Raw genomic sequence first — 18,876 nt, 5'->3', positions numbered from 1 at the left:
ATTTTTAATAAATATATTCTACGTGATTCAGTATGAAGAATACTGCAATGGTTCAATTGGCCATTTACCCAGGTGTATTTGCCCAGCCAGAAGTGTGTTGTATTACTTAATGTAATTAATCATCTAAGTTTTACTTCAGCAAAGAGAGTCCCACCCATTAGGTAAGGCCATTACTGCTTCCAGAGGTGCTATACAATTCCAGAGCTGCTCTGCAGTTGCCTACTTTAGCTTTATCTTCACCTGATAAGAGAAGGCTGAGAACTGGTGCTGTGTACTGATGAGGTCATCACCTTAGAATCATAGAATGGGTTGTGTTGAAAAAGATTCAAAGATATTCTAGTTTCAACCCATCAGCGCAGGTGACTGTGCTGTGTGATTTAGTTGCCAGCCACTAAATCAGTCACTAGATCTGGTTGCCCAGGACCTCATCCTAACTGGCCTTGGCAGCCTCCAGAGTTGGGGCTCCTACAGCTTCTCTGGGCAACCTTTGCCAATGCTTCACTACCCTGTCAGTGAAAAATTTCCACCTGATATTTAATCTAAATCTCCCCTCTTATAGTTTAAAAGCATCCCCCTTTGTCCTATCACTATCTAACATGTAAAATGTTTATTTATCTCATGTTCATAAGCTCCCTTTAAGTAATTGAAGGATGCAATGAGGTCTCTCCTGAGACTTGTGAGGCATGATCTGCCTATGATGAAGACATACTGGCTGTAACAGATCACATTCTCAGCCCTTGTGTGCCTTAGCATGTCTTCCATAAGGATCTGATCTGTTCCTTGATCTTCTCAGGCACAGATGTGAGGCTTACCAGTCTACAATTTCCCAGGTTTTCCTTTCTCCCTTTCTTGCAAATAGGAGTTATATTTCTCTTTTTCCAGTCACCAGGACACTGAATGGCTGACTTTTGTTATTAAAACTGGCAGTGGATGGGACAGGATGAAGCTTGTCTTCTGTTTTACACTGCTTAGTGCTGGCATTTTGATTTGTGGCAGTAAGTATGGGGTGTCAGAAGTTTCAGACATCTGGATTCTAGGGCTCATCTGGATTCAGACATTCCTGTCACCAAAGACAATTGGTTGAAACATTTCCCTTCTTCCTTCTGTTTTTGACATTCTTTCCAGGTCTGAAGGGATTTGGAAATGTTACATAAACCACTGCACAATGAATGCTGTTGACAAAACGCATAGAGGAAGAATCTGAATAACTGAAACAGAAGGAAGAACTGGAACCTTGTTTTATGTTGGTTATTCTCATCAGTGGGATGCCCAGAGTGCTTCTGCTGTTAAAATAACATAAATATTTGGTCTCATTTCCTTTTACATTATATTAAATAAGCATATTTATAGAGAGGTAACACTGAAATGTATGCATAACCAAAAAATTACAGTTCAGTGTTCTATTGTAAACAATAAGCTGTGATGATCAAGTTATTTTTCCTATTGTCTTATCCCAGGAGGAAACCAAAAAACTTTTCATATGGGCTAATGAAGCTTGAGCTACGTAAGTTCAATCAAAGGTTAGGTTATTTATTCCTGCTGTTATTCTGAAATAACCTTTCACCTGACTTCAAAACTTAAAATACAAATATTTATTAAGACTAAAAAACAACAACAACAACAACAAAAACAAAGCTCGTTTTCAGCTCTCTTAAGTCAATTTGAGTAATGTGTGTATAAAACTACATTGATACAACTTGTGAAATATTAATATATATGTGTTTCTTTTCTTGCAGGCATTCATGTCAATGTTTCAGATTCTCACACAGGAAGGATGGGTAGATGTCATGGATCAGACACTGAATGCTGTAGGACATATGTGGGCACCAGTAGTTGCAATTTATTTTATACTGTATCATCTTTTTGCTACCCTGGTAAGTTTTAGTTTGCAAATGCATTGTGTTTTTCTTTCTTTTTCTTCTTACTTACACAGCTCTTGTATTATTTATTTTTTTTCTTCTACTTAGAACTGATTGTGATGCTCATGTTCAGCATAAGGGGCTTTGGGTTTATTTCTTTGATGTGGCAGAATTCACCCTTCAGCCATGTGGCGTAAGTGGGGAGCTTTTGTTATGGTATGAGTTGTTCTTCCTAAGATCCAAATCACACTGGTAGGCTAATAGTATAATTGTTGACTGTCTTGTGCCTTCACAGTTCTGATGATTACAGACTGAAGCAAGTGTTTGTATTTCACATAGAAATGGTCCTCTCAATTACAACTGCATTCTCCTTGTAGTAATAATTAGAGTCAGAATTGTTAAGCCTTGGGATGCAAACTCTTAATAATAAAAGAGTGCTTTTCTGTTGTCTGATGCAAAATCAATGCATCAAAAATATATAATATAGTATAGTAGGCAATAAAAGGATGAGAATTACTACAGCAGTTCCTGGATGTGTATGGAAATTTAGACTATATCTAAATAAGATGTTTTACCTGTATGGATTTCAAATGAGATGATGATACTTTTCTATAGAGAAAAAGTTAAAGAAAACAGCCTTTTGGAAATCCTATATCAATAATGGTGTGGTAAAGTATTTTGAATACAGAGAAAATACTACAATAAGGGGAGTAACCATTTGATCCATCCTTAATTCACTACTTAATAATACTACTTTTATTTTGTACTTTTGTATTTTGCATTCACTGCAGTTTTTGACACACACATCTTCATTTCTTCATTCAATTTATTATACTGTTACCTGCTTCTTAAGGTGATAATTATGTTTATACAATCTCCATCACTTTCCAACTGCTTTTTTTTTTTTTTTTTTTTTTTAACTTTATGATTTGTCTTGCTTCATTTATAATTGATTGGCTGATCAGTCTGTGATTGTGAGTGCAGTAGATTTCTTCACAATCACTGAAATCCTGACCACTCATAAATGACAGTAAAGGGCGTTTGATTCTCCTGGAGCTGCTTAAGCATATTAAAATATAAGGTGAGCAAAAGTACATTGCCATTAGTAATATGGAACTTCTACTGTTAAGTCCTTGGGTCTGGAAAAGCAAGTTTACACTAGAGAGATCTTTAAAACTCCTTTGGAAGTGGGAATAAAAAGCAAAAGATAAGTGGATTATGGTCATGAATTGGTTACTGATTTGAGAATCTTATTGTGTTTTTTAACCAACCTAAAATTGAATTGATTTTTTTTCCTCTTTGATGAACATTGAGCAAATCCATAAAGTAATGCCAGCTGGCCTCAGTGCTAAAAAATCACAACTTAATTGAAAAGTAAGTTAGTTGTAAAATATTTTTGGTATTCTGCTTCATGCTTTCAGAAAGAGTCATCTAGGACTCCTACGTCTCCTTATTGAAGCTACTTATTTTGCTGGTTTCTAAATTACCTGTCTGTATACTGTCCTCAGTCCTTTTCCAGGGCATTTGCATTTTAATTATGTAGCCCTTACTTTGCTCCCTAAATCTATGCATTTCTTCCGATTCACATATGCAAATTCTATATGGATGAAGGAGCTCTTCTAAGAGAGCTCTGCAAAACTAGCTGGCCTTATGAAGTTGTTAGCTTCAGTTCTAAGCTTTTCCTCAGACCTTGAAAGAAAAAGCTTCCAAGGACAGAATTGTCTGAAGACAAAAGAAGCTTAAAGGGAGAAAGAAACTTGTAATTGGTAAGGGAGCATGGAAACAGTTGGGCTGCTCCTGAAACCAGAAGACACTTAAGAATAAACAGCTGTAAGTGAAAAAAAAAATCAAAACAACTGAAGTCAAACGGAGAAATGATTTTCAACAGCCAGAAGAAGGGGGAGGTTTAGAATTGAGAAGTGATAATTGCAGGCATTTGGCAAAGCAAACTGTAGAGTTTTGGAGTGAAATGAATAGGTTTCACATTAGAAAGCAAAGAAAAATTGAAGCTCAAAAAACAAAACCTCCTTTGGGAGTGAAGACTATTATTAATTGAGATGGCAATGGAGAAAGTTAAACAAATAATAAGTTTGCATTTAACTTTTCCTTTCTGGTACATGGTCGTTAATTCTTGTTGAAGAAAGTTGAAAAGGGAGTTAATGAAAGTCTTGATGCCTTTATATGATTCTGTGCATGAAGCAGCAAGGCTGAAAGTGGTAATGTATTTAATGAGCACTGTATTTCTGTTTTGTATGGAACAGTACCTCCTTAACTAGTATGTTCTGAGCTGCAGGTACTAGAGTGTCATAGGCTGTATAAAGTAGCTAAGGAAAGAAAAACACCATACTGTAAAATCCTGACAAAATGATAGCAAAATCAACAAGTAGGGAGCAAATTACTTTGTACCAGGGATTATGTATTTTCTAAGTATTTTGCCCTGTTTTGCATTTTGAACACCATCTTAACTTTTACAGTTTGTAACAATCAGATAATAGAAAACAGTCTGAAGTGCTGTTTCGCTATGTGAAATATTTAATATGGTTTTTATAACAACCACATGAAATTCTAAGTATTGCTAAAGACAGTTCCCTATTAAAAGATAATTCCTTTTTCTGAAGACTGGCATTTTATAAGTTTGTGAGAAGGATCCTTTCTTTTCAGTATTGTTGAAGGATTGTTGAAACTTTGATAGTGATGGGCAGATACAATGCTCTGCTCTGGTTTTCAGTTAGTAGTCCAAGACCACAGAAATATTTTAGGCCTGTAACTCCTGTAAAAGAGTTGAAATTCTTGCTGATATCTCTAGGAAATTGATGCTTGCCTATAGAATCTCAGTACAATAGTGAATATCTGCCTTAATCCACAGAGACTTAAACCTTGGCAATAGTTGTAAAGCTACATATATATGTATTTACTACTTCAAGACTTAAATCATCTAAGGGGAGATACTGAATGATAATATTCTTCTTCACCTACATCCTTTCTCTGCCTGTTCTGTCTCCTTCACAGCTATATTAAAAAAAAATTCACATTCTTCTAGTCCACATATCTACACAAGAAAAATATCATGTGATATACACATTTTCTTCTTCTGTGATTCTTCCTCCCAAAGACATATCTACACAGTGTTTAATGGAAAGTAAAAGAAAGTGCATGAGTTTGCCATGTTGTGGTAAAGCACTCAAATGGAGTTAGCTACTTTGCTTATATCTATTCTAAGCACTGAGCATTAAGCATAAAGTAAATTATTGTCAGTTTTTTTCTGATGATTTTAATTTAGTTGTATACAAAATGTATTTTGATTAGTATTATGTTAAACATATATAAAATCTTGGTTATAAAACCTAGAATTCCATTTTTTAATGTTCATATACTAATTGTATAGTAAGCCAGAAAAAAAGAAATAAAAATCTTACAAAATAGCTAGCAGGCAAATATCAGCATGAAATATTAGTTCAACAGATGTGATAGGCAGTACATTTTACAATAGTACCCTCATTTTTCTGTTACACTTGATAGTACTTCTATTATTAGAAATGCAAGGCAATTAAAAAATAGTTTGCATTTGTTTTGTAGATTCTACTCAGCTTGTTTGTTGCTGTTATTCTGGACAACTTGGAGCTTGATGAAGATCTGAAGAAACTTAAACAAGTAAGAACATGTTTTTGCTCTGCTTGAAGATATTTTCAATAAAACATTCCTCTTCTGGTGCTCCTGTGGTAAAAGATGTGAAACATTTTCACCGAGTGTGAAGGAAACAGAAAATGTTGGAAAGAGCAGCCCTATCCTATTAGATAGTTTAGTACCATGCAGTATAGGGTAAAAATTCAGTGATTATAAAAAAGATTTAGAAATTGTTCAAATACTCAATGAAAGTCAATTTAGATTGACATGTAATTAAAATTATGTAAAAATCACAGGAGGATAATATTTTTGCTTATAAACTACATACTGAAAGATAAAATATTGTCTGGCCTATTTCCATGTTCATGAAGGCTTTACCATGTGACTGTTGTACTTCGTTTGTACTGCAGCAAGAGAAAAATGTGTAAAGATAGTGTTCCTCCTTTGAACAAATCAGCTGTGAGTAGGATATGAAGCATCAGCACACCATGGACTCATTTCTTTAGAAGGTAAAATTTTGCAGAAGATAGTTCTCGTAGGCTTTTGTAAATAAAACAAAGTAAAATTTTTGATTTGGAGCAAGGCTTACATGCTAATATGTGAGCAAACTGTAAAACCACTGCAGAGGAGAGCACTAGCAAAAGTCAACAGACAGAAAATGGGAGAAAGAGGACCAGACTGAATGTGTCAGATGACTCCTAAAGGCTCTTGGCAAAGTCAATGTGTTTACTTGAGTGTCCATATTTGGGGATTAGGATTACCTAGAAATCACTGTCTCAGGCTTCAATCCCAGAATGAAAACCATAAAACAAATATTACTAGAAAGGTCATGTCAGCTATTCTGACCCAGTGAACAAACCACCAAAAAAGAAGGTGTCTGTATGATTTATGTAAATTCACTGGAGTGAATTTACCTATGCAAAGAGGAGCCAAATCATCTGCATTTGCCTATTTGATGTATGGAACAGCAAATTGAGAAAATGTGTTGGAGCTGTTTTTGTAATATTTGAATTATAGCCTTCTTTCACCTAGCTTCTGTTTCTTCTGATTTATTATATTAGTTTTGTTCATTTTCTACAAACTTCTCATTTAAGAATTTTAAATGCTAACTTAGTGACAGTCTGTTTCATGTATGCTCACTGAATACATGGCTTGTTTCAAATTACTCTTCTTCCCAATATTCTATTATTCAGAGCACTAGAAGGAAAAATATTATATAGTCACTTTAAGGCCTTCTTTATAGAATTTGATCTAAAAATATTTCTTCCTGTTGTTTCTGCAGTATTAAATATCAGCATATATTGCAAATGAAGTGAATTAAAAGGGTGTGCATTTTATGGCACAAAGAAATATAAATGTTAGATATCAGTTAATCAGCTCACATATGTGAAAAGAGACATAATACAGTTGATTCTGGGATGGCCAGTCTAGAGTATGCAAATTGAGTAAAGCAAATGAAGTTTACTTGTTTTTTCTCCTTATCAATCTCAAGAGGTAAAATCATAGGAAGTGAAAATTACTCAGATATGATAAGCCATGTCATATCATACCGAAAATCTTCTGGTATATTTTTCATAGTCTGCATGAATTAGGAGCACGGATCAGTTTTCTGAAGGGAGGAGCTTGACATTTGAAATCCTGTGGTTTTTGTGTGAATCTTTAAAAATCTTCAGCTTTGTGTATTTAGATGCATGACTTTGTGTTTTAAATGCACCCCTCTGAAACTAGGGAACAAAAAACAAAAATGATGAGAGACCACCACTTGCTGTTCTCACCACTGTGACAGCCTAAAATCTTGTTAGCCTGGTAGGAACCCTGTCTCTGTAATAACCACAGAGTATAAGTAGAGCACACTCAATTAAAAGACTTTTTAAAAAGAAGTCCCCAAACTTCATACTTTTGAGACTGGCCACAGAGCAACTTTATGAGCTGGACACTGAACCAGAGTAAAAAAGAGCACCTATTGAGCAGACCAGGCATTACGTTTACAGAATCTCAGGGCTTGGAAGGAACCACTGAAGATCATCCCGTCCAAACCTCCTTCTAAAGCAGGTTCCCTAGGAAAGTGCCTAGGTGGAATTTTAATATTTCCAGAGAAGGAGACTCCACAATCAATCTGGACAGCATGTTCCAGTGCTCTGTCACCCTCACAGAAAAGAAGTTCTTCCTCTTGTTCAGATGGAACTTCCTGTGTTCCATTTTGTGCTCTGTAGTGGAAATGCTGTTATGGCCTGAAACAGTGATTGAGCACCTGGTGTGAAGGCAGAGCCAACCCAGGGGAGCACAGGTGCATGCAATGCATCTGAGTGACTGGAAGGAATAGAGCCAGGATTCCAGACCTAATGTACGGGTTGGTAGTAGAGGTAAGGGTATCTCACTGGAGATTCCTTCCTAGCTGAGGCCTTCCAAAGGTAGACAGTTTTTCTTCCTTTGTTTCTGTGTCCACAGATGCTCCGTTCAGGCTTGTTCTCATTTGCTGTAGCCTGGGACTGTGCTACTCTGCTACTATTGCTGTGTCTTCCATCACATTAGAGCACTACATGCTCATTGCCCCTTGTTCTATCACTGGGCACTGCAAAAAGTCCACATGACTCCCACAGTTTAAATATTTATAAGCATTGCTAAGATTCTCCTTCAGTCTTCTCCAGTCTGAACAGCCCCAAGCCTCTCAGCCTTTCCACTAAGGAAATGATCTTTGTGGCCCTCCGCTGGACTCTCTCCAGAAGTTCCCTGTCTTTCTTGAACTGAAGAGATCAAAACTGAGCACAGTACTCCACATGTGACCTCACCAGGTCAGAGTGGAGGGGGAAGACCCCCTCCCTTGACCAGATGCTGGCCATGCTCTTTTTAATGCACCCCAAGATACCATTGGTGTTCTTGACCACAGGGCACATTGCTGACTCGTGGACAATCTCTTGTCCATCAGAACATATAGATCCTATTCTACATAGTTCATTTCTCTGCAGAGGTGGTCAGCTTCTAATCTGTGTGTATATCACTTCTCAGCATTTTCTCTTGTTGAACCTCATGAAGTTCCTACCTGCCCAGCTCTCCAGCCTGCATTGTAATCTGTTTCCATGACCAAGCCAGCATTTACAGAAGAACCACATGGCCATTGGACATACCAGTTTGTCTCTGGCATAATGGCATATGTATTATATATATGTTATATGAAGATGTCTAAGGTGGCCGACAATTGTTCACTTGTATTTGTGGAAATATTGTTTTAAATAATATAGCCTCTCTTCAAAGACTATTGCTCAATGCTACTGAATGCATTCTCTCCTGGTGTTTTAGCTAAATTCATATTATACAAAGTATTGCATGATTTAAAAATGCTTTAAATAAAAAGAAATAAGAGATTGGTTCTTGGGGCTTGATCGCTGGAAGTGATTGCACAACTGATTAAGTGTCTAGAACAGCGAATGTTTCCCATGGGGTAAACCTGCGATGGTATCACAGGCTCAATGCTGATAGTAGCTGTGCGCTATTATACTGAAATATTGGTTGTCTTATCTCAGAAAATAAAGCAGAAGAAGTTTAATTCAATGATATTTTGAATTCTCCATTAAAAATGAATTATAAAGGGAAGGAAGACTGGGAGGTAATTGTTACATTTTAATCAAGACACTTTCTATAAAGAAAGAGATCTGTATCACTGCACAGGAATTTTTTTGACATCTATAATTCAAAGCTGAGTAGTGTTTAAAGGAATTAATCAAATCATTCAAGCTCTTAATATAAAACTACATTGATTTGTTAAAGTCAGTAAAATTGTAGCACTTTCAAAAGAATTTTCATCCTCATGTTCACGCTTTTTTCTCTGACTTTAATGACTGTAGAACTTGAGGCCCAAGGCATTTTCACATAATGAAGCGCTGAAGGATTTTCAAGGAAGATGGGAGAATATATATAGGCCAGAAATGGTATATAGCTGATAATCACTTTTGAGGTGGTTAGTTATTAATTATATCTTAATTCCTTAACATGATCTTGGTAACAAAAATGATATTATTTTCAGATTATTGAGCAAGGACTAACTAGCTAATACTTGCAAATACTCCAAAATGTAAAGTGACATATAAACACTGTGCTATCTAGACCAAATATAAAACTTGTAAGAGGTTTATTTTAGTGATTTATTTAGCTTTACAGGCACACATAGGAGTGGAATCTGTTCTTCCAAGATGTCATTCAGATGGCTTAAGAGCAGAATTATTGTTTACTTCATTACAGCTCTGTGTTTTGTTCACATTATCTCACCATCCTTTGCCATGTGTCATCCTCTTGGCTATGTCTGCCATGATAACTCAAATCAAGTGAAAAGAGGTTGTACCATAGCTCATATTCAACAGCTGTATGTATATTAAACTTGATTGTTTATGTCTCTCCAGACAGACCCTACCACATGCACTAGCTTCCAAGTGTGAGATTGATTCTGCTTTTTTTCCAGTTCTGCCCTCTCCAGTGTTCAGCACATCAATTATGCAAAAGAAATCTATCAGCTAAAATCTTAGTTTACTCCTCTTTTGTTTCCATCTTCCATCCTCTCTTCTGAAATTGTTGGTAAAAATTTAAGAAGCTGGAAAGATTTCTTTGAAAGCATTTTGTTGGGCTTCTCTTTTTAGCAGTTCAACTACGTTGCGTGAGTTGATGTCATCTGACTACTTCAAAGAAATCTTAAATGATTGTGAAGCATGATTTTCCACCACAATAGCCCCATTAACTTGTCCTATTATATTTTCCACATACTTAGTAATTCTGTAGTTCCTAAATTTCTGTCACTCTGCCTAGATAAGCAGTCTGACTCACTGTTTTTTAGTTTCCCGTGCAGCCTCCCAAAATTCTTTTCTTAAAGTTAGTGTCATAAGTGACTCTTCCCTTTATCTCACTATTTATTTTATTTATGTCATAGATTATTCACCACTGTTAGTATGTCACCATTGTTATATCCATGAGATCCCTTGGAAGTCTTGAGTGAGCATTATCAGGTCTTAAAGAGTAATAAGTTGGCCTTGTGTCAGTTATCTTTTGAAAGTGTTTCACCTGACATTGCTATTGGAAATTGATCTTCCATATGGGTTAGGGTCTTCTTTGACTTTTTCTGTGGTGCATACAGTTCATTTTGCTTTCTTCTTTTACCTTATTTTTCTAAAGTTCCTTGAATAATATTCTGATTCTCTTTTAAAGTCTTTGCAGATCTTATTGCTTTCTAAATGATTTATAAGTTTCCTTATTATATTTTATTTCTTTAGAAATAATTAATTTCTTTAGAAAATAGTCCTACAAAACCTTTCACAATCCATCATGTAAATGTTTAAAAGAAGCCTGCGAAAGTTTACGTTCTTCTCTGTATTCTTAGTTTAGCATATAGCTTCCCTTTTTAAAACACATTCTCAAATATACCCAAAGTCCTTCTTTCCACTCCAACTGACAATGCTGACATTTTGAACTTCTTAGAATTTCTTCAGTAGGTCACTGATGTATTCAGTGCTTCTATAACAGAATATTTATAGCTTCCCCCTCCAAGATTCTGTCATTGTTCCTTTTAAATTCTTTTTAACAACCTTATGACTTCGTTATTGTTTTCTTTAACTGAAATTCAATATAGTGGATTGTTTCTCTGAATTTAAAAGCATTTTTGATCATCGTTACATAATAGCTTTTTTGGTATTTATATGATTAACTAGATCTGGGTAACATGCTCTGGCGCATTACTACCCTTTGAACAAAAAAATTCTCCCACACATCTAATCTAAATCTCCCTTATTTAAGTTTAAAACCACTTCCCCCTTGTCCTGTCACTATCTGCCCATGTAAAATGTTGATTCCCTCTTGTTAATAAGCTTCCTTTAAGTACCTGAACACTGCAGTGAGATCTCCCCAGACTCTTTTCTTCTCCAGGCTGAACAAGCCCAGCTCCCGCAGCCTTTTTTTGTAAGAGAAGTGGTCCGCTGACAAGAAGTAAATAAATGTGGTGAGCAATTTTTAGAGAGCTATTCTTTGTTTGTAGGGTGCATACAAAAAAATTCGAAGCCAACTGTGAGATAATCCTTAAGCTGACCAAGTTAATGAACCATTGTTCATCAGCAGCACTGTTTGTAGCTGCTGATGTACTCATATAGGTGGCACTGCCACCACACCATAAAGTGGATCCCATCTAATGGTACACAATTTTAGAAATATTTTCTTGTGGACTAAAAGATAAGAAAGAAAATGGTGTTAAATGCTTGTTCTTTATGGTGGAGGAAAGGAAGCAGAGTTTCATGCTAATCTTGAGTAAGACCTTTGCTGTTCACTGTTTATAAGTTATCTAGAAAGTGGGGTGAATAGTGAAGTGATTGAGTTTTCTGCTGATGAAAAATAAGCGAAGGCATCCAAATTTAAAACTTACTATGGAAGTATTCTTATTTTGTCTGAAAAATAAAATTTCAGTTGAAATCTAGATAAATGCACATAGAGAAGAATACTAAAAAGATATCTAAAAATAGGCTTTGAATAAGATATCATCAGTTAAGATATTTTTTTTCATTCATTTTAGAGATTCTCTATCATGTCTCTTCATTGCTTACTGAAAAAGAAGGCAATCTGTTAAAAATAATTAGAGGTGATTGTTAAACACAGGTGAAAATTTCCTGTTTTACCATATGTACCTATCATACGTCCGTGTGTTGAATACTGCATTCAAATGAATTATCTTTTTTTAAAAAGAGATGCACTGAACTGAGAAAAGGTACATAAAAGGATAATGAAAATGATTTTCAGCTTGAAAAGGAGATGACAGAGGTGGAGTCTAAGACAAAGTTACATGAATCACAGTAGGTGTAAGAATTTGAATAGGGGAACACTATTTTACTTCTTTCACTACAAGAAAATGAGTGGGCACTCAAACTGGGAAGAAAAAAGCCAAGGTACTTTGTTTTGATTTTGAGACAAATTAATAGAATCAAATCCTATAAGGGCTGATTGTTTTGGCATAATTTTAAGCCCCAGAGGTTATCAAAGCTGGGAGACAGTGCAGGAAGTATGATAGCTTTTTATTTGATCTTATTTATTTATTTGATCTTATTTATTTGATCTTATACTCATTTCCTAGACATTTTTTGCTTGTCCTTGCCAGAGGCTGGAGACTGGTGCGATGGACCTTTGATCCAATCCAGTGAAATAATTTTTATACTTCCATAATTTTCCATAATCTGAATGGGATTTCAGAAGCAATTTGCAAGTAGCACACTGAGGAACCATTTAACTGTGATGTATTTCCATAAGGGAAGAGCAAGTCTCTCAAGCATTTCTGAATATAAGCAGTGGCCTAACTTCCTTCCTAACACCTTAAACACAAATACAGATGGGATTCGTTACTAAAAATATTTTCTCAGTACATGTGTTACTACCTAGCAACAGAAATTCTTGGACAAATCAACAAGAGTATGAAGTAAGAACATTTTTCTTCCAATTTAATGAAATTTTCATTCTGTCCAATCAAGTTACTTGCCAGATGTACATGTTCCTTTCCCTCTCCTTCAATTCCACACAATGAAATACAAACGAGATTATTTTCCCCCTGAATCCATATCAAAGCAGCATATGCAAGAGGTGTGTGTATACTTATCTATTTATAGAGTATACAATTTAATGATCTTTAAAAATACACACTATTTTGCCTTTGTGCTTCTAGAAAAAGCAGATGTTTGCCGTGTTTATTTTATTTATTTAAACTCAATGTTAACTCTTTAATGCTGAAAACAAAAACATTCATGAAAATCGGAGATAAAGATGGCTTTTTTCCTTGATTTGTCTTTTGTGGTAGATTCTTGTTCTGTTGCTTTTTTATCACAGTTAGTGTCTGAACAATTCAATTTGATATCAGTGTTTTAGGATTTTACGCTTGTAAGTCTTCCAAAAACAGCTTAAGAAAATCAGTAGTCTTGACAGAACATGCATAGTTAAAGGTAAGGAGGTAACTGTTAGGTGCCCTATTTGATAAGAAGGAATAATTTTAGTAGAATAACATTAACTGGGAGCTGGGTGCCATCAAGTATTCATTCTGTTGTGGAATCTAACTCCATAGTACATGTTCCTTTCAGCAGTGGTAGTAGAGATGGAGGAGCAGGGAGGTACTGGTGCTGGGATCTACTGCAACCCAATTGTCAAGAACTATGGCAGAGCAAGGTTGAGAGGTCTTTGAAAATAATGAAGGGGAAAAAGAAACTAATTTTGTTTTGGGTGTTCATTAGGTCTTAAAACGTACCTTGTGTTTTCCTTTTTTGTCTAGTCTTGTTAGTAGATAAACAGCAATCAGCACTGATTTTTTTTTTTTGCTTGTTTGTTTGTATGCTTGTTTTTCAATGAACAGTTGTTTTTGCTTCTTCCCTACTCCATTTGGTACTAAGGTTAAAAAAATCCCCAATTTATAATGAAAATTTTGGCCTCCTACTTTGTAAAGGGAGTACGTAGTGTTTCCTGAGCATCATACTAATTTCTGGAGCCAATATTCTGAACATGAGTTGGATACTGCTCACCTTTCATGCAACAGTGCTTAATCAAAATTTTGGTCAATGTCAGTTGAGACAGTAAGTTAGTCTCTGAATGCTGAGTCCTTCTGCATTTGTCTCTAACGTAGAATTAATTCAAAAAAATTTTTGAATCAGAGATTTGTATTAGGTAAATTCACATGCATGACAATTCCAGCTTACATTTCCTATGGATAGATACTCTCTTCTGCTTCTGCTATAGCTTTCAGTATTCATTTCCCTATAAACTGGAGAAGAGAAGCACAATTTGTACCTTAAGTCTTAAGTTCATATGCAATCAGTTGTTGATTATACAATTACTATTTTGATGAAGTTAAAAATATTTCCAGTGTCTGTGCTTTTCATATCTAACTTATATAAATTAACTACATGCTGTTAATCCATGTGAAATAAGTCTCCTAAGAGTACTTTGTGTACTTTAAGAGGTGCAGTTATTTCTGAGAAAGAAATAACAGCGTATCTTGGAAGGAAATGTAGACTCTATTCATTTGAAAAGCCAAAGGCATCCTCAGAAGAAAGTACAAGCTGGTCTGTGTGAAAAAAGACATTGACCATTTGTCATGAAAGTATGTCCGTGATGTGACACTCATGGGTTTCAATGTATCCCACTAAGCTTTTGTGGTTATGTTTGGTCTTTGAAGATAAACATGGAAATAGCTGCTTCTTCAGAGAATAAATCTCTTATTGCACTATCAGTGATTTTGAGGATATCCACCTTATATGCCCTGCAATAATTTGAGTGATTATGTTGCTACAACCAATCATTGGTTGCAATACCAAGATTCTGGGATTATTTTTTTTTAAATTTTATTACCTGCTGTGCTTAAGTTTTCTTGATGATGCTATATTTAGTACTGTTGCTAAATAGTGTTAGTGGTTCCTATTTTTTCACCTGTTTCTTTTTCTTTCATATCTAGTTGCAATAAGAGCAGTCTTTTGTTTACATTAGATCATATATTCCCTTCTGCCTGTATTCACTTCTCCCCATTCATTGTCAAAGAAATTTAACCATCCTCCCATTTCATATTCAAAGCAGATATTTATTTATTCGGAGAGCCTCCATTAATTCAGAAGTGTAGTACCAGTCTTTTGGAAATGTTTTAATGTTTCTCTCCTTTCTGAATTTGATTGTTGCTCTGGGAATGATCCCTACTCTTCTTTGAACCAAACTTCCTACTATCAATCAATTATTAGTCTTTCAGTGTCCAAAGCATATGCTTATTCTTTAAGTTTGTGATGTTCAAGAAAGCTTTCACACAAAATATGGAATTCACACTGGCAAGAAGAGGAAAAAAAGAACAGGACACTCATCTTTCTCAGGGCTAAACACAGAAGTCTGTTCTGCAACTTCATCTTTCGTTTGTGCTGTTTTTATTTTCTCTTCTGCATGTAGCATATTTCTACTTTCAGTGCTAACAAAGGCTTGAGATTTTACTTCATTTTCAGGCTTGGGTTATTTTTGTTCTTCTCTTTAAGTCAGATGAATGGGAAAAAAGGCAAGGGTTCTGCTGCTGCCCTCCTGAGTATACACACATTATGTTCGCTGAGGCAGCTAATCTGTCTATTTAAGCCTTTCCAGTTTTCATTTGTTTTTTTTTTTTTAACTGTTCCTAGGTACTGAGATACGGAACTTGGTTTCCATATGTTTTGCCCTCCAGATACTCATCATCTCTATGTAAAGCAGTTCTAACAACTGAAACAGCACACTGATTTTCCAGCTAGTGAAAATACATGCTATTTTTATAGCATCTGCTAGACACTCCTGCTGCTGGCATTTCATATGATTGTGGAACAAATAAAGAAGGCAACCTGAACTCAGCACTATACTTATTTTCCTTTAACTTTTCACTCTGAACTTTTAATAAATTTTGCTTTGATCTTTGCTTATGTTTTTATCCAAAAATATTCATAATTAAAAATCTATGAAAGCTTTACAGAGGTAAGGGCTAACAAAGTGATTTTTTCAAGAGAATTGGTCATAAAGAGAAGATAAATCACAGTCTGACTGTCAGTCAAACTGAAGCCTATGTGGACCAGTACGATAAGTGAAGCTGAGAAATTCTTCCTAAGCCTGGTTCCAGAACAAAAAGGAAGTCAAAACTGTGCAATGTAAAAGATAATTGAAACAATGCAGAAGTTAAAAGCTTTCCTTAATGTGGATTTTGGGAATTGTGAAAATATAGTTGCATGCTGTAAGAGAAGTCTAGAAAGCAATGATTTTCATCACTATTAAGAAGAAAGCACATAAACAAATCAAGCCTCTACAGTTTGGTTTTTCCATATGTAGAACTCTGCTTTCCCACAGAATATTCAAAGGGCAGCTAGGCAGTATTCAGTGAACTGCTAGCCACACTATAATACATGGCTTATTAAAAGCAATTATTTTTTTTTTTTTTTTTTTTAAGGGAATTATTCCTTTGAAAGTAAGCTATTTTAAGAGCATTCTGATTTGGGAGTTTTTGATTCTCCCTTTTTCCTTATCTTGAAAACCAAAGCATAAACAATTCAGCTTTCAGAACAAGGCAATTGTTCTACAAAACAAACTGTATCTGCAAAACAAACCATTATTTGTTAAGGTGTAAGAATCTGCATTACTCCAAAACCAGAAACAGTAGCGAAGTGTTAAACAGTTGGCAGCTTTAACAATGTTGACTTAAAAAAAAAAAAAAAAAAAAAGAAAAAAAAAGAAGAAGTTGTATTTAATTGTGTTAAGTGTTTGCCTTAGGACTTTGGGTCTGGATAGTCATATCCAGAATGACAGAAGGGAAAAATACAGTGTGTTCATTTATTCAGTGTGTATCTAGGTGAGTTCCTGGTGTGCATCAAGTAATTCTGGAAGCATAAAAATATGTAGATGGTCTTAGAGAATATTTTGTAGAAAATGAAGGCTTCAGTGGAAACTAGGCAAAGGAGACTCTGAAGGAGTAGCTGCAAGTAATTTTAAAATCTTGGCAGAGCTTTTCTAGGAACCAAAACTGTTAATGCTGGCTGTCATTTTTTAATCTTTGAATAGTGATATCAATAGATACACAAAAAGCTTCTTGAAAAAGATTTCCAACTGTCAGCTCTTATTTCTTTACCACATCTTTGAAAGATATCATAGGCTTAGATTAAAGTCATTCAAAAAGCAAGTGACGGCGGATTTTCATGGTGTATATGGGATGAAATCTCACACAGATAAAACAGTGCTTCCAGAAAAGTGTTGTTCTGGACCATCCTTTGTCCTCTTCCTCTTTTTCTTCATCTCATTTAAAAATCTCTCTCGAAATGAATATTTATTGTAATTTAAATGATGAGAAGAATATTATCTTTTGTTTCAGTTCCGGGGGAATAGACTTTTCTGCTTCATTTACTGAAACTGTAAAAGCTTTCTGAAAGTTTCAGCAGTCACTTTTTATCCATGCTTAATGAGGTGGAGTGAATGCACTTTTGGGGGGCTTTCCTGGCACCCCCTAAGCTCATAGGAACTTGGCAATTTGGGCTGAGCATGAAGAGGAGCGGCAGGAGAAAGGTACCTTGTCCTGTTTACAGTGACTTTGAAAAGGAATAACACATGCTCTTGCTCTGTACGATACTGTTGTCTCAAATCTTTATGTTGTGAGTGTGTATGTGCACGGACATAAAAAAATACTATATTTTTTTCTTTTAAGAACTAGCTACAAATGAACTACCACTGCAAAATCCTAAAGCTGACTTACTGGTGCAAGTGAATCTGGCAGGAGCTTCAACAGAATCAAATTATATTAAGCTAAGGTAAACTGCAGCACAATGTAGATAACGATCATCTTCTCTACTCAGTATCACTTTGTGTCGAAATCTAATCTGTTGGCAGCTGAAAAATGGAGCTTCCTATCCAGAAGAGAACATAAAATCTAGAAAAATGTGACATATCCATGGTAATACTTACTGTGTATTGGCCATCATACTGCAGTGATGATGTATTCCTGTAGGTAGGATATATCAATAAAACTTTCACCAAATGATCAAGTAGCAGCTAAGATTTCTGGGTTACATTGCCAGCTATTTGCTCACTGATTTATTTATTTTATGTTAGGACAGTGCTGTGTCATCATTACCACTACCAATTTTTAGGACTGTCCTCACAATATCATGGTCAGCTGAGCTGAGTAGAGAAATGTAGGAACATGCAAGCCCATAGCAATTACTTTTTGACTTATAGATCAGAGGATTCCAGACATTAGGTTAAAAAATAGGATGGAAGAGCAGACTTGCACAAGGAGCTTGGAGAAAAGATCCAATCCAGTTCCCAACAAAGAATGGAGAGCCCAATTGTCATTTGCACTGACCACATCCTTCTGGAAGGAATTGTGTATTTCAGTCTTGTTTAAAATATTTCACACAAGTTTTTGAAAAAGAGAAGAAAAAAAAAGGAATTTTAATATCTATCTTTTTAATCATTCAAAAAAGACTGAATTAGATTTTTGGGGGGGTTTATACTACCAGTGCCTTCTGGTAATTAGAATGCTTGCAGTGTGCTACATTCTATCCTGCACTAAAAATAACACATGAATGCTGGGAAGATGTCATTAGTTAATAGTATAAACAGTTATGTTTGGGGCAAAGAAAGCACGAATCAAAATGTCAGGAAAAGATCTTCTCTTTTCCAGTTATTTTTATGTTATTTGAAAAGAGTAAAGGGTATGAAGACATTCTGAGTGTATTCAGATATACATTTTTCTGTTCTAGTCATCTAATTATCACATCCTAAATCTATATTTTGGATGTTTTCCTGCCAAACAATACAAACATAATATATATTTTTGCTCTCGAATGTATATACATACATACACCTTTTATGACTTCAAATTTATTCGTGAACACACACATATGGACAAATG

The 18,876-nt window shown here is 35.3% G+C and overlaps 1 protein-coding gene across 2 annotated transcripts in view; it reads left to right on the top strand.

Annotated features, from left to right (window-relative positions):
• Nucleotides 1–18,876, top strand: part of NALCN (sodium leak channel, non-selective) — a gene marked incomplete at its 3' end in the record, with an annotated part of 199,096 nt that overhangs the window by 119,658 nt on the left and 60,562 nt on the right. For both annotated transcript variants that reach the window (XM_079539962.1, XM_079539961.1), the window contains 2 exons: nucleotides 1,737–1,874; nucleotides 5,436–5,510. In XM_079539962.1, the coding sequence (XP_079396088.1) occupies nucleotides 1,737–1,874; nucleotides 5,436–5,510 (213 nt within the window). The remainder of the gene's footprint in view (nucleotides 1–1,736; nucleotides 1,875–5,435; nucleotides 5,511–18,876) is intronic.

This window comes from Tetrao urogallus (genome assembly GCF_951394365.1).
Source record: "Tetrao urogallus genome assembly, chromosome: 1".
Lineage (NCBI taxonomy): Eukaryota > Metazoa > Chordata > Aves > Galliformes > Phasianidae > Tetrao > Tetrao urogallus.
The sequence above is the reverse complement of the archived record's forward strand: the minus strand, read 5'-3'. Positions and strand labels throughout refer to the sequence as shown.